The sequence below is a fragment of the Quercus lobata genome, chromosome 6 (assembly GCF_001633185.2).
Source record: "Quercus lobata isolate SW786 chromosome 6, ValleyOak3.0 Primary Assembly, whole genome shotgun sequence".
Classification (NCBI taxonomy): domain Eukaryota; kingdom Viridiplantae; phylum Streptophyta; class Magnoliopsida; order Fagales; family Fagaceae; genus Quercus; species Quercus lobata.
The window spans coordinates 35,825,124-35,851,128 of record NC_044909.1 but is presented as its reverse complement, the minus strand read 5'-3'; the positions used below and the strand labels follow the sequence as shown (position 1 = coordinate 35,851,128).

Sequence of the window (26,005 nt, the reverse complement as noted above, 5' to 3'; positions counted from 1 at the left end):
TTACATCTCCATTGCTTGGGTCTCTTCAAGAAATTAAAGTCTTTCCTCCTTTTTAACATTGACTCAACCTTGGAACGTTAGGAAAGTTTGAACTTTGGTGAGGAATTCATATAAAATAAATTTACTTATTTTTTTCCTTGCCGCCAACTCTTTTATTTTTGGCCAATAATAAATAACGTCGGCTCATGTCTTTACTTTGGAAGCAAGGGTTGGGTCTAATGCACCAGGTTAAGATGTAAATATGTAGCAATTATTTATCACTTGTCCATATTTTAACAGGTCTAATGTGCTAATGTATTGGATAGAAGCCGTGTCCTTACTTTGGATAGGGTTTTTTTTAAAAAAAAAGTTTTCTCCATATTGATATATTTGTTATATAACAATCTAATTATTTTATATATGTATCATAAGGCCCTAACTCAGCTTAGGCAATTCTTTGAGTTTCCTCTACATCTGTGACTTGCAACCTAGAATCGGACTTCCAGGGCATGAATGTCTCTTTGACAAATTGGTTCTTTGCCTTAATCATTACTACCCCATTACGCTAGTTGGTTGTCTTAAATTTGAAGCATCGCAATAATCTTACAAAAATACAAAGTTTTCTTTTCTAAAAGTTTTCTTCCATCATTTCGCTTTTGATTTTTTTTCTCCCTTGGAATAAAAAAGAAAAGTAAATACCCAAAATGAGATCAAGGTTATATGAGCATAGCATAACTACGTTTCAAGCCCTTTAAATATAGAGCACTGTAATTTAATTGACATTTTGTAATGGTTTCAACAGAGACGATCAAGATTCAAATCTTTATTCCCTATTGTTATTATTATTAAATTTTAAAATATAGAAAAATATTTTTTTTAGTGCTCTTATAAAAAGTCCTAAACATCCACATTAATCAAAATCACTTGAGTGTTGGCTGAGAATATAAATATATATATATATATTACAATTTACCTTTATAGTTTGGCCTTATCACAATTTAATCCATATACTTTTAATTATTATTTTAATCTCCTAAAATTTGGATCATAATTAAATCAATAAGCTTATTTCAAGAAATTTATCATTTTAGTAAACAACATACTTGATGATCCTTTAGACAAAATTTCAAATGTCTCTTAAAAGTCATTTCAATTATGAATCAACTTTACTTGAGATTTTAAGAAATGACACTCCACTAAAATATTATTCTTGAAGTTTGTGATAAACATAACAGACAAGTCCTTACTTTTTTTTTTTTTCTTCTGTTTTTTTACCTAGCTATCACAAAATATTCTATATTTTTTGTTATTCTTGCTTAAACAACTTTTGTCATAACTATGGTTAAATGTAGCCATTATGTTGTTGGTGGTAGTCAAACGGGTAGATGATGATTCTTCTAGACTGCAAACTGTTTCTTTCTCACCTCCAAAGCTTGAACAGAAGACACCTTTGAAAGCCCATCAGCCACTCAACTTAGGAGCTGGTTACAAATTCACAACCTCTGTCTCCCTATGTAATGGCAAAAGGCAAAGATTGTGCGTTTTTGCCTGTTGGTCATTACATTGGTGTGCTTTGGGGCTATTATTGCTGGGTTTCTAGTTTGATAGCTTCTTCTTCATATAGTAGAAGTCCCATGCCCCCCCTATTTCTCAGGTCAGGTGACTCAGGTGGGCAATGGAAATTGGAGTTCAATATAATACGAAATATTACAAGAACTAAAAATAAAAAATAAATAAACGGAACAAATTTAATAACTGTATGTATAAATGGTTAATTTCAGTAATTAACACTGAATAATAAAAGCATTTAGAGGATTTGTTAAATAGTTGTCTAGCACTAAACAGTGTCATGTGCCTTGACTACTAGTCCACTTAAAAGTTTCTGATGAACGAACAGAGAAAACAGAGGAGCAGTTGATGGATTCAAATACCCACCAAAATTATTCAGTTATGAAATCTAACCTCTCGAATCGAACTTCCTAATAAATTCTTTATTTTCCCAAAACTTCAAAAAAAAAATTTTTAAAACATTCTTTAAAAAACAAAAATGCATCATTTTGACCTACACATTGGAGTGCCCTTTTCTGGACCATTTGCATGTCGTTGATTTTCCAAATTTAAGAACTAACGACTTTCACTGCTCCAAGCAAAGTCCAATTTAACAATGAATACAGAAGAAGAATGTTTGCATCATTTTTTTGGATTTTTTTTCAAAATAACCAAAATTTTCAAACAATTTAGGAATCTAACAAATCGAGACCATTAGACTCGATTTTGCTCTTTGAAATCGACTTTTTTAGTCTCGTTTTCTGTCATTCAGACCCCTCTTCTCCAACAATCAAAACTCTTCTTCTCCAACAAATCCAAGCAAACCCAGAGAGACCCATAACGAAATCAACAAACCCACCTGATCAATGTCGTGATTGCGGCTCGGATGTGTACCCAGAACTCAGAGTCAGATTCGGCGGGCCTTGCCGGTATTGTGTTCGGAACGGCGTGGTGCTTCCTTGTCCTCTTCGCTGGAGGTCACAGTGTGGGTTTGGGTGGGTTGAGGTTTCAGTGACGAAGAACAAACCCATGCCCTCCATCTCTATGTTTGATTTTCGTTGTTTTTCTTGTCTTGTCTGGGTCTTGGATTTCATAGCCTTGCAGGGAGATTTGGGTTTTTTGCTATGGTACTCGACTGTTTTAATCTCGAGTATGAAACTCGAGTGTGAGAAACTCGATTTCCAACTGAGCAAAATCGAGTCTAAGAGACTTGATTTGTTAGATTGCTATATAGTTTCAAAATCTTGCTAACTAATGAAATTGTTTGAAAATTTTGGTTATTTTGAAAAAAAATCCCATTTTTTTCCTTAAATGTGAATAATTCTTTCTCCACAATCAGGAGTAATATCCCCTTAATCTTAAACTAATCACTGATCCATAAGTATTACCTGAGTATGCTAAGTTACTATAAGTGTATAACCCTGTTTCCATTTCTAATACATAAAAATCAAGGCTTAAGACTAATTTCAGAATCAGTGAGAACTGCCAGCAGAATTTTCAATACATTGAGATTCTTTTTTAGTAAGGAAATTTTATTGAAAAAGATGAACACTACCCAGTTCACAAGATGTGTAGCTAGATGGCATCAAAAAACAAGAGAAGTTAAAAAAATCAATACATTATAACAAAGTTGAGTAAGAACGTAAAACAGCCATCCAGTCAAACAAAGTTCGCAGAAGGATCATCCTAAGATCCATCATAGTCCATTCAAGACCTTTGAAAGCTCTATTGTCTACACTCTCTCCAAATAGTCCACATACCATTCAGAGTTTAAACATTTCAAATTTCACCCTTTCTATGTTTAGCAAATCAATAACTCTGTTGGGCATAACCCACTACACCCCAAACAAATATAGCACTAGAGACCACAACTCTCTAGCATACCCACAAGTGATCGACATCCTCCCATTCTTCTTACACATAAATTGGAGAATTCTAGCAACACCAGAATCATTGATCACCTACTCTTTCACAAGAGGCTTGTTCTTTGAAATCAGCGATCCAACAAATGTATAAAGATTGACACAGTAAAAGACGATGGAAGCTTAACTTTCTATATAGTATTGTTTCAAATGACTCCCAGGATCAAATATAATCCAATCATTCACTATCATCCGATCTTCCAAAACAAAAGCTCAAGAAATTTTAGATAAAAATTGAAATTGCAATATAACATTCAAGGTGAGAGCAAAGAACAAATTTTTAAAAACTCATACTTGTGCATGTCTGGTGTTACTAACCTAAAAAATCAAATCAAACCATTGAATTTATGTTCAGATTCAACAATGGCCACCAATAGAATGCCTAATAAATTAGAAAATTTCAATTGCACCAGCATCATTGAGCACCTACTCTGTGAAAAGGCTACAAAGTAAAATATCATGGAATATTTACTTCAAACTTAGTCCCATGGTCCAATATAATCCAGTATGTTACTTCCAATCAAATCCCAAAATGATGAGGTCTCCCAACTACATACATTACATGGCATGACCCTTGTTTCCTTGAGCTTGATTTACAAGTTTTCCGGTGCAACACCAGTTTATATAGCATAACCCAAATTTCTTTCCAATAGCATACTACGGAAAGGCCTTCCAACATCCTTATATCCAGCCAATTCCTATATTTTACAACACTCTAATGAGAAAGTATCTCACAACTTCAAAAATTTTGGAGCCTCTGCAAATAAAGTACAAATATTTAAAGCACTAATATCCATCTTCTAGATTAGGGAATTTCCCTGGCACAATTCCCTTCCACTGGTGCTGGTCTTGTTCCACAGAGAGATGCTTTGTGGCCCTATGCTTGATAATGGTGAAACTACAGTCACTGTTAAAGGTATGATGCTGGTAAGTTGGGAATTAGCTGTCAACTTTATTGCCTCAATTGATGAAGACTTCCAACTTAATCATAGAAACCAGTGGTACAAGTTTGCATCTTCCCATTATCTTTGAATTTTGTTCCACACACATTGTAATCAACTACAATAAAACCCCAATTGACGAAGATTAATGCATTCATTTACTTTAACACTCCACCTAAAACCCAATGAACACAACCAAATTTCTCTTCAACCAACATAACTGAATGGTGGCTATGCTGATATGCTCCCCAATTTTGTTTTGTTCTCTCAACTAATATTCTAAATTAGTTCCTTTACTCCTTACCTAACCATAACCTTCCCATCTTAAAATATTGGTAGGTGAAACATCAATTTACAGAAAATTTTCGAAAACTAGTAATTTCACATAAGCAACATGATTAATACACAGAATAGTATCTACCATCCAGGGCAGTCCATATAGTATATCAAGTGATAAATTACCGATTGTCCCAAAAGTTTGTTTCTAGAAAATAGTGAATTTAATCATTTTATCTAACACTCTATAGCATATGCGGCTATCTGATACCACGATAGATTACCAATTGTCCCAAAAAATATAAGCTTTTAGAAAATGATGAATTTGATCATTTGATCTAACATTAAGCATATAGAACCTGAAAGAATATCAAATTTGCTCACTTTCCAATACTTTTCAGCTAAATTCGAACTCCTGGATTAACCAGAATCAGCAACTAAACAACAGAAACCGAAATTTCTCTAAAATTCTGCACAGCATTGATAGTGAGAAACTATTTATAGAACTATGAAACCATTTCTTAGATAACATCACAAACAACATAGTCAAAGAAACATGTATAGACAAGCGAATCTGATAAATGGGTTTAAAAGAAAAAAGACAGTATCACCGAGGAGAGGATGTTTTGGGTTAGTAAATATATAAATATATTTTTTATGCGGGTAGAGATTTGAAGAGACGATCAACGTGTTCTTGTTGCTCACGGAATCGTCGTTTGAGGTAAGTCTCGAGGATCTCCATTACAGAGACGAAGCGCTTCATTTCTTCGAGCCGTTGGCTCAGCTCGGCTTCACGAGCCCTGGCCCGAGCCAGCCGAGCCTCAGTGTCGGCGAGCCGGTCCCTCAGATTGTCCACAACATCCTCCGCATTGTTGTTGTTTTCAGTCGCAGGTGGTTGTTGCCTAGTGGAGGAGCTTAGGCTGTCCCGAGAAAAAGCTTGGTGCTGACCGTAACACATCGTGAAAATCAAAATCAAAATCAAAGCAAAGCAAAATATACTAGGTGGGTTTTGATCAAACAATTCTGGTTTTGTGTTTGTGTGTCTCTCTCGGGAAAAAAAAAAAAGGACAGAATTATTGTTGTCGATGTTTGCACTTTGCAGAGATGGGATTAGCTTTTAGCTTTACAGAAATAAATGGTGATAAGGATTAATCTGGACCGTTGAAATATGGAGTTTTATTTCGCTGCAACCAGGTTCTCTCTACCTGGTGGACCGGTGGTATGCTCATAGTCTATAACCTTTTTTTTTTTTTTGGCAAATATTTATTGTCCTCTTTCTTTTTCTTTCTTTTTTTCTTTTTTTATTATTATTATTTTTTATTATAAAAACTTTCACTACTTAAACCTTCAAAATGACCTAACTCTTTGTTGAGGGCCATTTGTGAGAAAGAAATCCCAATAACAAGGACAACAAAAAATTGACAAAGTAGGCAGCAAAACCATTAGGCCCAAGCGGTAGGAATAATGAATCACAGGTCCAAGAAATAAACAAGTGGGTCTTGAAGAGGCAAATGAGCTCAAAGAAACCCAGAAATAAAGAAATAGCATCCCATGGGCAGTGTATGAGGTAGAAAAGCGAGAAAGGGCCACCGCAGGCACAGTGTAATGTAAATTAAGAAAGTAAGGAGTTTATGGCAAACCCATAAACCCCAAAGGATGAGAATAAGGTTATTGGGTCAGGGAAGCCCAATGAAATTAGTAAAAAGCCTATGGGAGTGTAGAATTAGCAAATGGACCGAGGAAATCTAAAGAAAGCAAACAGGTCGTGGATGCCCAAAGGGACATAGGAGCCCATAAGTAAAAGCAAAACAGTGGCCATGTCAAGCCACTGAGAAAAGAAATAAACGGCTGGCCCAAAAGAGGCCCAGCAGGATTAAGTTATTATGGCAGGAATAATAGTACAGCATTGCAAGAAATAAAGAAAACCAAGGAGTGGACCAAAGAAATATAAGGCCCATCATCAGACAAAGTCCAGCTCTTGAATAGAGCAGGAAAACAAAGAAAAGCTCATATAAGAGATCAAAAAACACGGACGGAGAGCCTCCAGATCACGGCAAACGCATGAGCAACAGGCAGATTTTTAGACATATCTGAAAGGAAAGTACGTGCAAGGCTCAGGCACCACCAGCCTGTACCCAGCCAATATGAGACATGGTGGGGTCATGGGCCAGAGGTAAGAGGTAAAAGGGGTATGGTTTGGTGGTGGGGAGAGGGGAAAAGACCTATTTTTTGGCTCCTGCCCAAGCCCTTTTGGGAGGTACGTCCTACTGGGATGACAAACCACCCAAAAGATGCAAGGTTGAGGGGGAAACCATTAGATGCATGCCTTGAGGGAAAGAGAGAGAAAACATTTATGCCGTGGCAGGTAAGAGTGTTACAGTGGACTGACGAATGAAACAAACCTGCCTTTGTCTGGCAAGGGTGAGTGGCACACAGACGAACTCTTTGGTGGTCGGCAAGTATGCCCAGACCAGACAAAGGCGGTTAAGGGGCAAAATGGTAAAAAACTAGTTACGGCAGGCACTATAAAAGGACCATTGCCGTGCCTTGAAAAAGGATCGAAAAAACAGAGGGTGTTGCGGAGTAAAAGAAAACAGAATAAAAGAAAACAAGAGAAAGAAAATAAAAAGATAAGAGAGAAAACAAAGGAAAAAAGAAAGATAATACAATGGGCATGCACCAGTAGGTCGATTTCCCTCTCTCCCCCTTCAAATCCTGTTCTCTTCCAAAACATAACAATGATTCCTTTTAGGCATTAACCATTCAGGTCCGACTCTCTCAAAACCATTAATCCCCACGGCAGGATCTTTTCCTGGGAGATTATTTGCATTGAGAGGAGGCGTTCTCCCCTCTTTGGTTTTACTTCTGCGGACCAAACTTAAACTTGACTTTATGCCCATTCTTGATTAGTTCATATTACTTTCTTTCTCCTTTACTTTTTTTGTAAATGACATTGTTACGACTGTAATTATGTTTTATAAGTAGGGATTACTTGACCATTTTTCATTAAATAGTCAGAGTATTCTGTTTTGTTATTATTATTATATCTGTCTGCCGTAATTCATCTGAAACAGTTCTGCTTGCTGTAAGCATACTCCTGGCAGACGAGGTATAGTTTGTGCACAAGTCGGCCCAAGTTGAGTTACAGTTGGACTGGTCTCAACTCCCATACTTAGAAATATTCGGGCTCATTACCGCAGGAGGCAGCCCAGCCCAACACAATACACAAAAAAGGCCCCTACACTCTTGAAGGCTTAAGCAAGGCTTTTTAAACTCACACACATAATTGAAACTAAACGATGTGGGACAAGAGCCCAATAGGGGACCCCTGGATTAACTCACCACTAGCTGAATCACAGTCATTTTTTTTTTTATTATAAAGACTTACAATACTTAAACTTTCAAAAAGGTCTAACTCTTGAAGGCTTAAGCAAGACTTTTTAAACTCACACACACAATTGAAACTAAACAATGTGGGACAAGAGCCCCATAGGGGACCCCTGGATTAACTCACCACTAGCTGAATCACAGCCATTTGTTTTTTTTTTTTTTTTTTTTTTTTTAATTATAAAGACTTACAATACTTAAACCTTTAAAAGGGCCTAACTCTTGAAGGCTTAAGCAAGCCAAATATTTATTGTCCAAACTTTATTTATATAGCACATTTTTTTTTAACTCAAGTTTAGAAGTGAAACTTGAGTTTCAAGCTCTAATTTGACATAATGTTTAGAATTTTTTAAAAATAAGTTTGGGTGAAGGTTTCTCAGTAATTTTTTTTTGGGGTGCAAAAACATAATGTTTGGCCAAAAAAAAAAAAAATTCAGCATTTTTCTTACTTTTTAGCTGACAAAAAGCATCCCAGTTTCTCAACTTCTTAAACGACACAAATGAACCCACTGAGCTTTGAATAAGGGTCCAATCTTAAACATTATTTCAAATTTTTTTTAGAGAGAGTTTCAACTTATAGCGTCCACTCCTGATAATAGCTCTTTATCATCAGATCAAGACATCAATCAGTTTTTGGTGTAGGCGAGAATTGAACCCCAGATCTCTTATTCAATCATCAGAGATTTTACCAGTTGAGTTAGCTGGAACCCACAACATATTTAAATAACATATTTAGACATTTTCTTTAAAATAAACTAGTCATTTTAACTACACTTTTTTACTCTAAACTATATCTCATTTTATGCTTTGTCCCTAAATTATCAAAAAGTACAATCAACCATCCAAATGAAAACTTTGTAACATTTAACTTCCTGCCATTTGTTTTGTTGTTAAATCTAACCTAATTTTGCATTAAAATTTTAATTTACCCTTATATCGCTGTTTTTAGAAAATGGTAAATTGGTGTTTCAATAATTAATTTTGTCATACTTAACACCAAAACAGGCCTTAAGGGACGTTGAAACAAAGTTATAACTTTTGGAGTTCAATTATATGTTTCAATAGTTTAGGTATTAAAGTGAAAAATAGGTATAGTTTGGGCCAAAAAAATAGTATTTTAAAAAAAATAAATTTTGAATCATAAAGTTCTAAATAGCTAATTCTTTTGGATTTTTTTTTTAAGCCAAATTTGAAACTCCATTTCACAAAATTTAGTTTCAAATAAAGCTCAATTTTACTAAATTCGAGTTATAAAAAATACAAACTGGAGTATGATTTGACAATTTTTAATAAGTGAAATTGAGGGGGCGTTTGGTAATGTTGTTTAAACATTACAACACATATTTTTACAATATTATTTAACTCACGCGTATTTCTACAACATTTAAACAATATTACTAAAAATCTCTTACGAGGAAGTTTTGTAAACTCGAGCTTGTCCTTTGTACCATAAGCCAATAAAAACTTAAAGTCCTGTGAAAAAAGTAAAACTATGAGATTGGTAAAAGTCAATTTTTACTCTGAAGTTTGAACTCGATTTCCACAAACGGACAAGGATTTGATTTGCAACATTGCATACAAGTTTGCTGGAGCTGCTGCATACAGGTTAGGTGGCAAAATATTAAAGTGACACATGTCTAGTGGTCACATGCAACGCACATGACCTGTTAATTCATTTGAGATGACAAACGGCGTTAACGTTTGCTCTCTCTCTCCTTCATCAAAAAACCAAGCCCAGATCACTCTCTCTCTTCCTAGTCCTTTGTTCTTCTTAAAACTTAGAAAACCCATAATCAACCCACCTATGACCTACCCATATCAAACCCACAGCCCACCGTGACAAACACGGTCAAGTGGATCGATGGTGAGAGCATGTGGTAAGACAGAGTTGGAAGATGTGGGTTCTTATTTTGGATAGTACCCAGATCCAAGTGGAATCAAGGAACCTGGGCCCCTAAAGAGTTTTGTACTTGTTGTTTAGTGGACTAGGCTTGGTCTACCGCAGCTGTGTTGGGCTGATTATGAACTAAGTTGTGCACAAAATATGAATCTTACAACACATACACATTCATACATATATATATTGCAAAGCAAACGACTAAGGAACAGTAAAGAAATAAAGAAAAAGCAAATAAGGACGTCAGGGATCCTTAGAAAATAAATGATATTTCATTATTTTGAGTTTAAATACATTGGGCCCTTCCTAGATAGCTCTTTGTAGGCTTCTAAGACTTGTGAGGTTTGAATCCCCTTGAATCCAAGTGTATCCTCTAGTGCCTATCTCAAGATTCCTCACGGTGTTTTCCTTTTTTTCTCCCTTTTTTAATTTTAAAAAAGTCTTTTAAAGGCTCTTTTGGCTCTGATTAATTATTGCTGAATGTTTTTTGCTGATGGCTTCATCGCATTTTATAGTATCTTCTTAGGGTTTTTGATGTAGCATTGATTCCCTCTATTTACTGTCATGGGTACCAGAACCAATGTTGTGTCAGCAACATTGGTGGCTGGTCCCTTCCTTATTTTCTCACTATATTCTCCTTTTGAGATTTCCCCCCAAAAAGTCATCAGCTGACCTTCCTCTTTTGGAGGGTCCTAAGGGCTGACTTTCAATCCTTTCTTCCCAAAGCTTTTAGATGCTCCTTTTTAAACCTACCTTTTGAATGCTTCTCCTTTTGTAATTTTCTCTAAATGGGTAGATTTCTCCCTATTAAGCTAAAAGATCCTTAGCCACCTTCCTTCATAGTTCACCCTCCTGCGTTCCCCGAGGTATCAAGCTTTTTTTTATCAAGTGCTGATTCCTAAGTCATCAGTCTTTTTTCTAAGCCATAGGTGGCTAATGGGAAATGTCTATCTTCGTTCTTTATGTCCATGAGCATGCTCCCTTGAGCTGTTAAAGTCTTAGCTGATCCTTTCATGTATTTCCCAAGGATCCCATGGTTTTGGTAGTTCCAAGGTATTCTGGTCCAGTCCATTTCTAGACTCCTCAAGAAACTTTCCTTACAAATGCTGGGTTGAGCTTCCTTTTTCATTTTCCTTCCTTTTCCATTTTCCTTCCTTTTCTAAAACCCAAAGCTTGTCCATTCTTGGGTTTGGCCTCCTCTTACTCGTTTTAAGTGGGCTTTGGTTGGTGGATTGGGCTTCGCCTATTTTTGAGAGTCCCTTTAGTTTTAGATTTCAATACTTGTGATATTTTGGACCTCAACAGAAGATAAGATAGAATCTGATGATAGGGAAAGATGAGTTTTATGCTATGTTTGGAAGTTTGGGGGGAGAGGAGAGTAGAGGGAAAGGAGAGTAGTAGGGAGGAGAGTAGCGGGGAATGGTTATCCTCCACATTGTTTGGATGTTTTTAAAATTAAGTAAGGGGAAAGAGAATAATTAATATCTTCATAGTTTGTAATTTTGTTAATATAGTAAGGGTAAATTTAGTAATTCATTTGGTTAAGCATTTTTATACTCTACTCTCCCTTCAAATCTCTCCAATTTGGGGAATTAAAAATGAGGGGTTAGAAGTAATTAGAACCTCTCCAAATCTCTCCCCCTCCTCCCTTAAAAAACATCAAAATAAAGTGATTTAACTTACTCTCCCTACCTCTATTATAATCTCCCTTCATCCAAACAAGTTATTAGTTTTTTTTTTTTAATCTAATGGGGTTTGCTTAAGGATGTATTTGGATACTGCTTATTTTACTGAAACTGAAAAATTATTACTGAAAGTACTGTACATAAATGTAAAAGTTAGTTAAAATAATACAGTGGGGTCTATAAATAGTGCCAAAAAGTGTAGTGAGGTCATGAATAGTAGTAAATATAAACTGAATAATAAAATAATTTTTCATTTTTCATCCTAACCCAAACGCACACTAAGGTGAAGTTTGGATAGCATTTTTGAGCTTGCATTGTGCATTTGTGTTGTTTTTCTATGGGTCTCGTGTACTGTTTATGGAACCTGTAAATACTTTTTTTTAGCAAAAACAACTTTAAAACTGGCTCCCATGGCATTATTCACATATTTTAAAATTATTTTATTATAATATTTTCAGTTTTCAACAATAAGTGGTATCCAAACAGATCCTAAATGTGTGTTTGGATACTAATGAAAAATTAAAATTATTTCACTATTTAACTTATTTTTATCACTATTTATGATCTCACCATATTTTTTAATACTATTCATAGAGTCGTTGGACTAATTTTTACTCTCATCAATATCCAGACCATACGGCATTTGACGGAGAAACGAGGAAACGTTAATGGAGAAATTTCACTCACAGCCTGAACACGTGTCACTTTAAAGTATGCAGCAGCAGCAGCTCAGCTCCAGCAACTCTGTTTGCAGCGTCCACAACCGACAACCGTTATGTAGAAAAAAATAAAATATTGTAGTAAGTAAACGACAGCGTTCCACAGAGAGATTTTTTTAAAAAAAACCCCGACATTCGCGAAAGCTATAGAAGAAGCCAGTAGCCTCTTTCTTTCTCTTCCACCGACTCTACCTTCACGGCTTCTCTGCTCTCTCTCTCTCTCTCTCAATCTAGCCGTCGCCGTCGCCGGTTCCACCGCCGCTTTAAACCTGTCGAAGGTGCACTGTCCCTTGCCCTTTGTGTAAGTCTCTTTCAAAAATTGGCTCTCTCTCTCTCTCTCTCTCTTTGTAATTCTTTGTGCATGGGTTCTTATATATATATTTTCTTTATTTTGCAGCTCAGGTGTTTGATGATTTGCTTCTTTGATCTTTTCCTCTTTTTGGCTTCTGGGTTCTGTAGAAATTGCCTTTTGTGTGAGTTTGATTAGTATAAATTTATTTATTTTTTAGTTTTCAGATCATGCTAATTTGTTTCGAATTAATTGAATGGAACTTTTTGATGCTAAACCCATCTGAGAATTTTATCATGTGATTGATGACTGAACTCAAATAGGCTTGCTATTGCTATTGGAATGTAATGTCATATTAGTGCTGATGATTCTGAAAGTGAATAGAGGGTTAGAGGCTTAGCATTTTGTTTCATTGAAAGCTGTTAGAGGAAGTTTTAGCAAATAAATTTTGCTTAAATGCCCTTTAATTAGTGGCTGTTCCAGTTTATTAGTATGAAGATGTTTTGGTTTTGGAGGATTCATTATCTTCATTGGCAACAGGTAGTCTTGTCATTCTGGGGTATGAGAGTAACACAATATGTACACGGCAGAGTGGATAGTTTTTTTATTTTATTTTTTTTTCCTGTAATCCCTTGGTTCAGTGTTGGGTAGATCCAATGTATGTTATATTTGACCTTTAATTTTTTTTTTAATAGGTGAATTTATTCACAATTAATCTTTTAAGGTGAGCCATGTCTGTAACCAAGGGGATTGATCAATTTGAACAAACAGTTTCAAATGCCAGCTAAAGAACTAGGGGTAGGACTTCTGAAGTGTGGAATGATTTTGAAATATTACCTTTACATGATGATGGCCATTGAAGAGTCAAGTGTAGAAAATGTACTAACGTTTGTGGCAGATAGTGAGAATGGGACTAGTAATTTACAGAGTCATGTTTAGAAATGTCACCAAGATATTGGTACTGTCCTGGTTTTGGGCTTTTCCTTCTAGTACTTTAATTTAAAGTTTTGGTCTTTCTATTTTGTCTGTGTTACAGTATTTTTGACACCTTGAAGTTTTTTGGAAGGAGCTTGATTATGTCAAGCAGCTGTGAATAGAACTGTGGTGATTGAGGATATTGGCATTGCTGTTTGCTGCTTTATTTTGACTAGAATGCTTTGCTTGGTTCTGTGCTAGTTATGTTCTGTTTTGTGTTATTAAAGCATATGCTTTTGTCCAAAATTTTTGTCTTTAGGTCCTGAAAATCCCCATGCTTGGTGCTGATTCCTTACAACTCTAGATGACAATTTCTAAATTCTGTTTTTCTGTTTCACTGCTTAGTGCTCATTCCAAGAAACCCTTGATGCTGATTCTAAGGTTCTATTTCTTTGCGATTTTCTCTCTCTTTTTTTTTTTTCCAACCCTTGAGAGCTGATTGTCCTAGATCAAAGTGCTAGGCTTTTTTGTATCCATGTGCTTAGTGGCCTGGTGCCCCTCTATGGCTCTATGTTTGTCGTATTACTTCTGTTTCTGTTTTGACTTGCATGCGGGAGAGGCAATTAGATAGGTCCCCATTTTTGTTATTTATTGTGTATAATAAGCGTTTATACTTGTCTAATTGTTGCTTCAGCTGTTGCTACTCTCTTGGGCCAATGCCACCAAAAACTTCCACCACCATGATATATAATGGTGGTCCTTGGGCCTAGAAAAATTACCTTTTGTAGTGATAACTATCAGGTTTTTAGTTTTTTACTTGCTGCATAAGGTGTCACTACTGTGATCCAAAGTGGTCTGGGAAATTTTTTTGGCATTTAAGCAAAGCATACCAAAGCTCGCCAAACTTTAAAATTGAGTCCTTTCTATGAAGTTAATGCATGAATGCCCTTTCTAGAGGTTGTTGGTGGATTTCTTTAGGTTAGATTTTGTTCAACCAACTATCTGGTGAAGAAAAGGAACAGATGAACATTATATCTGGCTAAAATACCATCTAATAATATGCAATCATGCCAGTTATTTAATTATATGTAATATACTGGCCTAGAAGGTCGGTTGAGGGCATGTCTATTTCTATTAACTAAAAAAAGTTGAATAGCCTTAGGAATAGTGTTTTTGGTTTGCTCAAGTTTTAGTATTTTAGTGAGTCTAAACAGTGCATTTCATTTTCATCTTAAGAGACAAACACAGGTCCACAAGCACAACACAGAGAGAGAGAGAGAGAGAGAGAGAGAGAGAGAGGACTTCTCTGCATAGCAGAGAGTGGGTGAGTCAGTAAGGGAACAACATAGTTGATGAGGGCTGAAAGAGGATGGAAATGACAAGTATGGGCGTCTTCATGGTTTTGTATGGTAGGTCAAGAGAAGTCAGGCAGAAACAGATCAAAAGGTGAGATAGAAAAAAAAAAATCTAAGATTTAGAGGAAGTGTAATTCAGGTATTTATGTGTTAGAATTATTATTTGGGTTTTTAGATTTTGATTTGCCATATTTTTTCATGGAAAATCAAATAATCTAGACTTTTAATCAACAAAAGCGCACTCTCTGTTTCCATTTGAGAGAGAGAGGACTTCTCTGCATAGCAGAGAGTGGGTGAGTCAGTAAGGGAACAACATAGTCGATGAGGGGTGAAAGAGGATGAAAATGACAAGTATGGGCATCTTCATGGTTTTGTATGGTCAGGTCAAGAGAAGTCAGGCAGAAACAGATCGAAAGGTGAGATAGAAAAAAAAAATCGAAGATTTAGAGGAAGTGTAATTCAGGTATTTTTGTGTTAGAATTATTATTTGGGTTTTTGAGATTTTGATTTGCCATATTTTTTCATGGAAAATCAAATAATATAGACTTTTAATCAACAAAAGCGCACTCTCTGTTTCCATTTGGGTAAAAAAACCCATCATTTGGGGGAGCAAAAAAAGCCTTTAAAACCCAGCCACACTTACTCTATCAAAACTCACCTTTTCACAAAGGCAAAAGGCCGAGTTTTCAGCGAGAAACTCAGCAATGTCCACAATTATCAACTCAAATATATTGAGTTCTAATATGAATGTAGAAATTTGACACATGAGAATATATTTGTACAGAAAAAATTTGATGCAATATTTGAAACTCATGTCTATGCTTATGAAATTATAGGTTTTCTTGTCTTCACTTAATTTGAGTGGTTGATTAGAGATTCAAGTATAGTAAATTATGTGGGTGATAAATTATGTCTGATATAGTGTTTTTATTGAGTTTACTAGATGAGTTTATGAGTTTATGCTGAGGTCATTGTATTATTGCAGAATTTGAGCCGCAAAAATACCTAAAGGTGCAATTCGCTTAGGGGTGGTCAAGGTAACTTTTTCATAGATATCTTTTGATAAATTTCACTTTTGATGATGGAAGAAATATTATTAAGAATTATACCATATGCATATCCATTCATAAATTTTGTTTAGTTTGTTTCCACCCTATTTTGTTTTCAGAGTTTTGCAACTAAGAATTTGGCACAATAACTTTTGGATTAAGAATTTATAAATTGAATTTAATAGGCTAACCAGCTAATAAAGCTTAAACTGTATGCCAGTAATTCAGCTATCATAGTGCAATAAGAAGTTACTCCTTGATGCAATGACTTTAGCATGTATTATAAATAACTTTAATGTTGCTACGCCTGCTAGCTGTTCCCTTTGTACAGTTTCATGTATTATAAATAAGGGTTGGATATAAAGATCAATTATATTTTTGCCATGATCAAGGAAAGAAATATTATTTCTTTGTATGCATTTGCAGGCTGCTTTCTTTGGGCATGTGTTCATGTATCATAAATAATAATGATTTGAGTGTAGATACTAATTCAAATTTTGCACTTGCAGGCTTTTCCTTTAAAAGACTTTTATATTGAATTAATTAGTGTAGATATAAATGCTAGAGCTTGGTTAGGGCTTTGAATGATAAATTCTGAGTTAAAATAAATTTTTTTTACATGGTTAATCTTAGTTTGTTAAGTTTAGATATTCGAAGCTGTTGTATTGCGTTTGTTGTTGTTGTAGTTTTCACGTTTGTTGTCCTTGGATATACTCATTTTGTTATCTTGTTCTTTTTTATTCCTTTTCTTGCTTAAAAGGGTGTTCATCAAAAACTAAGCTAAACATTGTAGCTAGACGCATCAATTGTAAAATAAAGAAGAAAGTATAACAAAATTTTTATTGTGAATGGTTGAAGACTTGTAGGTATTTGATGAAGGGCATCAATTGTAGCTAGGGCTGTCCAAATAAACCGCCCACCCGCCCAACCCGCCACACCCGCCCGGAATCACCCAATCCGACGGCTCCGGTGGTCGGACTCGGGTCCCGACTCCGAAAACCCGACGCCGGCGGGTCGGGTGTCGGATCTCTTCCTCTATAACCCGTGAAACCCGACCCGCCCGACGTTCCATTAAAATCCGGCCATTTTTTCCAGATTCCGACCATTTTTTCCAGATTCCGACCACTTTTTCCAGAATCCGGCCATTTTTTCCCAGATTCCGGCCTTTTTTTCCAGAATCCGGCAATTTTTTCCCAGATTCCGGCCATTTTTTCCAGAATCCGGCAATTTTTTTCCAGATTACGGCTAATTTTCTAGATTCCGACAATTTTATTTCCAGATTCCGGCTAATTTTCACTTAAATCCGTCGATTTCTGGCACAATAAACATCAGATCTGGCCGAACCAGTGATTTCTCATCATGATTTGGCAGAAATCTCGCCGAATCCGACTGGATCTTGGATGGATCTGGCAAGATCTTGCCCGATCTGGCGAGATCTCGCCGCATTTCGAAAGATTCCAGTGATAATCGGGTTCACCCGAAACTGACGACCACCCGCCGGCAATCCGAACTGACGAACCCGTTACTACTATGGGTCGGTTGCGGGTTGAAAAAAGACCACCCGATCTTATACGGGTCGGTTGCGGGTTGGGAAAAAACCCGACCCGCCCGACCCATGGATAGCCCTAATTGTAGCATATGGCATCATTTGTTTCAAAATTTTAATTTAGTTGCTTATTGTTGGAAACTTGGAAGATAATGTTTGTTATTATTCTTAGAACTTATTAGCCTTTAGTAAATAAGTTCTAACTATTAGAAATCATAGTAATATAGATATTCATTGGTTCAATAGCTATTTTAAGTTTGCGTGCAATCAAAATTGTTATATTAATGAGATTAGCATTTTATGAAATATATTTTTTAGTACTTGGTTTTATGCTTCTTCAAATAAAAGCTCTATTTTAATTTTTTTCACTAAAGGGGTTGCACGTGCCTTCTAAACTTGTAATGGAAAATAAGTCTAAAAATGCAAAAACTATACTAAACCAAAATCAGGAAAAAGAGAACTAAATGGATAACAGTGATTCATTTATTTTCTCAATAACAGTGATCTTAATAAACAAATTGTAACATACATGAAAAGAAAAGGAAAAAAAAAATTGCCTTATTGATCTACCCATTAGGAAAAGGAAAAAAAATGCTATTCATCACTAATCAAGTGTTATTGTTTGGGGATATTTTGGTAATTTTTGACATTTTAGTGTTTTTTGGACATTCTAGGGGCATATTGGTAATTTTGAGGTCAAGAGGGTATTTGGGCCATTTTGGTAGTTCTAGAGGCATTTGGGTTAGGTTAAATGGGTGCATTACTAAATTAAATGGGCTTGGTGGGTAATGGGCATTTAATTTATATATAAACGGTTATAAATGAGTAATTATGTACTGACCCATTTATAATCCAACCCAAAACCCACCTGTTTGCCACCACTAGGATGGCAAAGCTTCTTTTTCAAGTAAATACAAAATTTTACTCTTTTGTTGGGTTAAGATAGCTTGACCTCGGTTAATTAATTCAATTATCCAAATTGATTAATTAGGTTCAATTGCATGCAAATCATGGAAGCACCAACAAATCATCAAAAATGCTAAATGCAGCGGAAAATAAATTGACACAGTGATTTGTTGACAAATGGTGAAAATCTCGCGAGACAAAAATCCCACCAAGTGATTTTAAGGTTACCACTTCCAAAAATCCACTAATCAACAATTAAGCGGTTATAAGTATAACGAATCTTACAAACTATCCAGCCATCCAGGCCTATCCCAAAATATCTACCTATAGTTGAACCTTCGCTCCAATATCCAATTGGACTTGATCTTGTAGTAGCCATTTTTCCCTTGATGCACAAATCTCTAATTTGTGACTAACTCTTTGCACGGATTCTAGTACGTGACTAACTCCAGCAACTTGAATGGTTGTTGGCTACAGAGTTCTTCACTTCATCAACAATGAAAATCAAGAAAACACTTGGTTACAAAATCCAACGGCGTACAAAACGCAATAGCTTTTTACAGCGAAAAATAAGACTCTTGGTCTCTGTATCTGTATCAGTATAAGATGACTTTTAAATTAAGCTTTATATACGTTTAGGGTCGTGAGAAAAGAAACCCTACACATAAGCTTGGGCTTGATTTCAAATTTGGAAATTTTGATATTGTAATTCTTGATAGATCGAGTTAGTGTCGAGCTATCTATTAAGCTTCGAATTAAGTCTCAATAGCGGTGTCGAGCTATCTGTCAATAATTAATGAGCATTTTTTCTTCACTTGTTTCTTAGACCAGTCTTCATGTTTTTAATACTTGACTTGAACAACATGTTTCTTGAAGTACTAAACCCAATTTAGATCTACCCAATTACAAGTAAAGTGCATTTTGTCAAAAGATTAGCCAATTACAAAAAATATGACCCTAACATCTTTTGTTGTTTGCTTGTTGAGGAATTGGTTTTATTTACTAGCTTTAGGCTCTGTTTGGTTACTGAGATAATTTAGAAATGAAGAATATATTCTCTTCTTGAGTTACTTGTATTTGTTTTTAAGTATAGAGTGTTCACCAACGTGAACACGATATACTTTTTATGCAATAAATCTTTGATTACCTATATATAAAATAGGAAATGAAGAATATAGAGTTTGTTTGAGTTTCCCACTTTCCTTGCTGTTCAATTTTTACACATTGACCACCGCACACCCTTGGTGTGGTGGTCACTCCACCAGTATAAATGCTTGTGGGGTAAGGGTCGGGATTCAAGTCTCCAGGAGGAAGTTTCACACACATATACACTTGGATTATGTTAGAGTAAAAATTCTATCTTGTATAACCAAAAAAAAAAAAATTTACACATTGAATATTTGGACTTAATAATTTAGCTAAAAAATTGAACACGGCCATGTTTATTTCATATCTTTGAAGAAATGCATGGTTTATAATTTAAATTCCTGGAGACATAAATCAATTTAAATATGGAAGGATGTTTACAAAAATTGTTTATTTATTTTATAGCTGAATTTTCAATGATTTTATTTATGTCTGCAAGAACTTTGGATAGAAGTGATACAATGTGATAGATAAGCAAAATAGATTTCATTTATGCAATCTGGGATTGTTTGAGTTGTATCTAACATTACATTCACCATGCTTATGTTGTTAAGTACTTTCTGAATGCAAATTGCAGTGGCAGGTACATTTTCCCTCTCAATTGATCTCATATTTTTTGTGATCTTAGTTCAGTATTTGTGATTTTTTCCCCTTTTGTGGCCACTACTTAAATATATTTCATTTTGTTGAATTAGAGTGTGTTTTGTCTGAATGTGATCTTTAGCACAAACTGATTATAAACCATGGTTGATATGCTTTCATTGTGATTTGCTTAAACTATATGCGGTATGCTTGCTGCTCATGAGTTTTTATTTGTATTTTATTTTTGTGTGTGTGTGTTTGATTCTTTATTTGATTCTGAAATTTAGTACATTGCACCTAGACTTTGGGGTTTTAGTTGTATCATTTGGAACAGATCCTTATTTATATCATTTGTGATTCATAGGGACATCAATCCAGAAGAAGAAATAATTAGTAGCAACCTGTACAAAGAACTAAGAAATCCGTGAGCCCGAGACCATGGCTGGAGTTCCCGAATCCGACCTTGCATTCTCAGACATATTCTCCCAAAAGAACTCGAGGCTCCCAGATGACACCGTTTTCTACGCCATATTCCCTGACTTAACTCTAAATTCCAATCCCACCCCTACCTCTGAACCTTCACTCTCCTCCTCTCTCCAATCCCTCCACCTCCAAATCCTCCAAACCCTATCTCCCTTCACAACTGACTACCTTTGGCAGCATGAGTCCTTCACTCTCTCCCTCTCTTCCCTCCCTAAACCCTCATGCCTCTGCTCCTCCCATCTTCCTCACCTCCATGGCAAGCTCCGCTTTGGTGACAATCTTGATGACGAGTGGTTCACCGTCTTCCTCCTCTTCAAAATCTCTACCACCTTCCCTTCCCTCTCTATTCGAGTTTGGGACACTGACGGTGAGTTTCTCCTCATCGAAGCCGCTTTCCACCTCCCACGCTGGCTGAACCCTGAGAACAGTCTCAACCGCGTCTTCATTCGCCAAGGTCATATCCATATAGTACCCAAAGACTGCCTTTCGAGCCCTAACTTATCCGATTCGTTGAGATTCATCATCAATCACAATGAGGAATCGCGAGCATCAGAGTTGATTCAGTCTGCAGTGAAGAAACGGATATTAGATTATCCCGAGAGAGCTCAAAGGAATATGCATCAAGTTAGGGTTAGGGTTCCGGTGTCGGTGGCACAAGTATTGAAACACGAGCCTTGCTTGATTTCGTTGGCGGTGGAGGGTTTCTATGATCGAGACATTGATTCCATGAAGTACGCGGCAAAAATGGAAAAGTTCTTACCTAAAGGGAGAGAGGAAGAGTTGGTCTGTGTGGCAGTGAAGATGTCAAGGGCAATGTATGCACAATTGGTTCAACAGGCCTTTCAGGCGCCGAAGAATTATCCAATGCCAAATAGGAGTGATAAAGTGGCATATGGAGAGGCCGAATTGGGACTGAAAATCACATGCGGGTTAGAGATGATGTACCAGCTAAGAAAGCGAGAGGGTTTGGAAGGGAAGGGACGCACTTGGGAGGCCTATAAGGAGAGTTTGGAGAGGAGTGGATACTTTCAAGGACTGCTTCCAGGGTCTAAAGAGTACCAGAGGTTAATGCACAATGCTGAAGAGTATTACCGGAACAGTTCTTTGTTTTTGAGGACCAGGTATATGATTGTCATCAAGATATATTCAAAATCATAATGCTTCACTTACATAATTAGTGATTTCAAATATTCTGCACATGTTTCACTGTTTTTTATGTGGACCAATACATAGGAGTGATAAATATTTTCTCTTTCATCAAATTGTTCACTGTAAGGTTTTTATTTTTACCATTAGTGACTATTGCAAATGTATAAATTTTTGTCACAGTGAAATGTTGAGTGCTCCAGTGAAACGAATCGATGAGATTCTTGCCTTACCACATTCACCTGATGAATTTAGTGGTCAGGAAGTTCCTCCTTCTGATGATGATTCCTGGCTTTACAATGGAGAGGACGAGTTAAACTCTGCACTTCTTGAGAGACAAAAGGAGATGGACCTCTATAATTCAAAACATAAAAAGAAACAGAATGGCCAGGACGATACGGGTCCTTCATCCAGTTCTAATGTTGATGAGGTTGGTCTTGGTGATATAGCTAAGACCATGCAGGATTTTGTCCATAAGGTGTCAAGCTACAAGGGAGCTGAGGTTCCTGAAAACAGGTTAGTGTACCTTTGTATGTGTGCGTGTATTTATGTGTTATACCTTTGTATTCATCTCATTCATTCATAAATTTATTCGCACATTTTACATTTTAGTTCTCATAAATGTGCACGCTGATGTGCATACATTTTCATAGGCATCCTGGCTGTTTTATTTTTGTTGGGTGGTGGGGGAGGAGGAATAGTTGTAAATATAAAAGATTCAGCCATGGGTGCATAATTCAACTCCTTTCCTTTCTTTACTGTATGCACACATGAATTCAGGTTAAATAACAGTAACTAATCTGCATATCAATTAGTTAGCTGTGATTTTTTCATTCTTCTAGCTAATCTCGTAGCTTTTGACATGGTTATTTTCCCTATTTTCACACTGAAGCCTCTGCCAATTTTAATTTTCGGTTTGAAGCCCATGCAATTCCTTGTATGCTCAAGCTCAACCTCGCTGATGTGGTTTTGAGTGAGCTGATCTGGGTTCTTTTTTGTCTTCCCACTGTCCTAAGTTGAACATTCTTGAGTTAGGAAACATTACCGTACACTTTTTGTGTTGAATGAAATATTTGGAGTAGGTTCTAGTTAGTTTAACTAGTAAAGTGTCTTGTCGTCAAATAGAGACTTGAGTTTGAATCTGGCCTAATTACAAAAGAAACTAATCGGAGTCTTGGCTTAATGATAAAGAGAAATCACTATAGAGCGGATGTCATAAAGTCCAATTCTGTGGTTTTATTTTTATTTTTTATTTTTAAATAAAAAGAGTGAAATATTTGAAGGATAGAGACTTCAATTTTACCAGTTGAATTTAAATGTGTTTTGTTAACTGTCTCTTGAAGGAACCTAAAAGAAGTGGACCTTGATGTTGACCGTTTCATTAAAGACATGGAGTCAGTAATGAAGCGTCAAGGTTTTGAAGATGTGGGCAGTAATGTTGATATAGAAGATGGTTCATCATTGGACTTTGATTTGGGTAAGTCATACATAATCTTTATTCACTAGACAAATTTTTGTTGTATAAATTGTTTATATTAATGATTTTCATGATAGCCAGGAAAACTTTTTTCGTCTCTCTTTGTTTGTCAGTTCTTTATGATTTACTCATAATACATTATTTTTTACAATAATTATCTTCTGAAGAACATAATTTTTTTTTTTTAATAATATTTGTTACTTGGCTTATTGAATCTGCTTGACCTCTCTTTTCACCCCTTCTTCTTTGTGTGCGTGTCTATGTTTTGGATTGTGTGCCAATTACATAAAGTGAATAAATGTAACAAATCCTAGACATTAATTGATTAGGCCTTAGGCCCAACTAATAGCGGGCTCCATCCATAAGGCCATTGGTTGGACCGTCTTTTTTTTGCATCTATGTAATTGGAGGCATTTATCTTGTGTCCACACCATGGAACTCTCATAATGCGTAGTAATAGATGGAGGGTAAGGTCATGGATTCAAAACTTGTTGGGTGCTTATGTAACTTGACAACAAAAGAAAATATTTGTTGAAAATTTGCTCACCATAAGTGACTGATGCCTCTAATCTAGTATGCAAACATAAGCTAAGTTTTTTACTCAACATTTGAGCAGGTCATTAAATTATGAAAGGTTCACATTTCATTTCGGTTTTGTTGGGGGGTGCTTATGAATACATTGATGATATTTATAGATGAGTCTGAAGATGAGAGTGATATAGCGGTCACATTGCATTTCTGTTTTGTTGGGGGGTGCTTATGATTACATTGATGATATTTATAGATGAGTCTGAAGATGAGAGTGATATAGCGGAACCTTCTGAGGATAATGAGGAAGAAAAGGATACTTTCATGCATTCCTATTCTGATGCTATGAATGAAGAGTTGAAGCCCACCAGCATTGCAAAAAGTTTTGTTCGTGCTAATGAGCAAGCAACAAAGAAGGATGAGGTACATTTCTCATTCTTGCTATGAAGAGAGTATACTACTGAGTTTTTTTCAATCATAAATAGTCTTTCTACCTTTCCAAACTGTTTTCATGGCCTATTTGGGAGAAAAATATAATACCCTTTTTTTGGAAGGTCCTTTGTGTGTTAAGAATATTGTATTGATTTTGATCTGGGCAGTTTTCTTTTCCTGGTAATTTACTTTCCTGTGGCCAAGATGTTGTGGAAATAATTTAGAATCTAATTATTTCCATCAATTGGTTGTACATGAACCAATAAATTCAACTTGTTTAATTATTGGTTGAAGCAAAAACATTTCTATAATTTCTGTAATAAGTGTCCGGTTTGCTTAGATATGCACTATTCTATTTAGGCTTGCATGTGAGATTCCCTTCTTGTTCTTATTTCAATTTGTGTTCCGCTCAAATGATGAATTTGATTTAATGTTAATGCATGCAGGGAACATCAAATGCCACAGAAGATATGGATGAGGATTTCACTCCTGTGGATGTAGATGTGAACCTTGTAAAGAGCTTTCTTGATTCCTTTTCTTCCCAACAAGGGCTTCCCGGACCTGCTTCCAATTTGCTTGGGCTCATGGGTGTACAGCTCCCACATGATGACAAGAAGAAGGGCAAATGATTCTATGTGGATGGATCCTTTCTAGTTTTGTATCTATACTATCTACAAGGTCGCCCAAGATAGTTTGAGGCCTTAGTTTGAGGCCTTAGGTGAAAATTTTATAGGGGACTTTTTATATTTCACTTAAATAAATTTAGTTTATTTTTTTATTATATATTTTTATTTCAATTTATTATTAATTCTTACTTATTATATAGGTTTACAAACTGACATATCACTAATAAAAAAAAAGTTATTCAAATATTTATTTATTATATTGTTTAAGTGACACTGATCATATTCATGTCATATCAATTTGTAAGTTTTTGTCGTAAAATTTGTATTAGTTTTAGCATTTTTCATTTACTTGGAGACTATGTTGTATTTAAAATGCTAAATTTACTACAAAAAGCTTACAAACTAATGTGATAGTGAGGTGAGATTTCAACAACAAAATCAATTGAGTGTTGAATTACTCGCACATCAATTTATAGGGCCCATGTGTGTGTTTGCCTAGCACTGAAATTATATTTAAACTGCGATTTGCCTTTTTTTGGGGTCCCATGGCACTGTTCATGGACCACCAAACTTAGCTAAACACAGATTTTTAGGTAAATTTGGCTCTTACAGCACTATTTACACATTTAAAAATTATTTTGCTACAGTGTTTTTAGCAATAAGCAGTATCTAAATAGACCCGTAATCAAACTAGTAATATATTAGCATAACTCTAATATTTTAGGGCTTCTTAATAGTGGAAAAAAAAAAAATTACATGTAACTCACATTTTTTATTTTTTCCTTAATTACCCAAAAAAAAAAAAACTTACTGCCCCCATACTTGGGGGCCTTCTATGTTAGGGGGCCTTAGGCTATGGCCTAGGCCAAGGGTCGGCCCTGATTATCTACTGTTGAATATAGTTCATGATTATATATGCTTTAGCAAATTACACCTGTAAAGTTTGGCGGCATTTGAATTTTACAACTTGAAATTTTAGAATTTAGATTTCATCTAAAATTTAGAAGTGTTTGGATTTTACACCCTAACGTTTTAAAATTTGGATTTTATCCTCTAAATTTTAGAGGTTTTTAGATTTTACTCCTTAAAGTATGGAAGTGTTTGGATTTTATACCCTAAAGTTTCAAAATTTGTGGATGTAAAATTCAAACACTTCCAAACTTTAGGGGGT

General features: G+C 35.6%; 2 protein-coding genes across 6 annotated transcripts; one reads left to right on the top strand and one right to left on the bottom strand.

Annotated features, from left to right (window-relative positions):
* Positions 1–4,983: 4,983 nt before the first annotated feature.
* LOC115994188 (protein SKIP34) lies at positions 4,984–5,843 on the bottom strand. Its single transcript, XM_031118243.1, has one exon. It carries the CDS (start codon positions 5,622–5,624, stop codon positions 5,322–5,324), a length of 303 nt encoding a protein of 100 aa, XP_030974103.1. The 5' UTR covers positions 5,625–5,843; the 3' UTR covers positions 4,984–5,321.
* A 6,505-nt stretch (positions 5,844–12,348) lies between these two features.
* Positions 12,349–25,088, top strand: LOC115995032 (protein ecdysoneless homolog). 5 transcript variants are annotated; one of them, XM_031119437.1, is made up of 8 exons: positions 12,349–12,655; positions 13,964–13,999; positions 15,899–15,950; positions 20,507–21,746; positions 21,955–22,287; positions 23,115–23,248; positions 24,033–24,199; positions 24,655–25,088. In XM_031119437.1, exons 4-8 carry the CDS (start codon positions 20,581–20,583, stop codon positions 24,835–24,837), a joined length of 1,983 nt encoding a protein of 660 aa, XP_030975297.1. In that variant the 5' UTR covers positions 12,349–12,655; positions 13,964–13,999; positions 15,899–15,950; positions 20,507–20,580; the 3' UTR covers positions 24,838–25,088. The 5 variants fall into 5 exon arrangements, with proteins under 5 accessions (XP_030975297.1, XP_030975298.1, XP_030975296.1 ...); XM_031119438.1 differs by lacking the exon at positions 13,964–13,999 and adding an exon at positions 12,752–12,827; XM_031119436.1 differs by lacking the exon at positions 13,964–13,999.
* Positions 25,089–26,005: the final 917 nt, after the last annotated feature.

What these genes read in the sequence shown, in the direction of transcription:
- LOC115994188 (XM_031118243.1), bottom strand. Translation starts at nt 5,624, where the DNA reads ATGTGTTACGGTCAGCACCAAGCTTTTTCTCGGGACAGCCTAAGCTCC.
- LOC115995032 (XM_031119440.1), top strand. Translation starts at nt 20,581, where the DNA reads ATGGCTGGAGTTCCCGAATCCGACCTTGCATTCTCAGACATATTCTCC. An exon ending in TCTTTGTTTTTGAGGACCAG is followed by an intron (nt 21,747 to 21,954) that starts GTATATGATTGT and finishes TTTTTGTCACAG; the next exon opens with TGAAATGTTGAGTGCTCCAG. An exon ending in GCTGAGGTTCCTGAAAACAG is followed by an intron (nt 22,288 to 23,114) that starts GTTAGTGTACCT and finishes TGTCTCTTGAAG; the next exon opens with GAACCTAAAAGAAGTGGACC.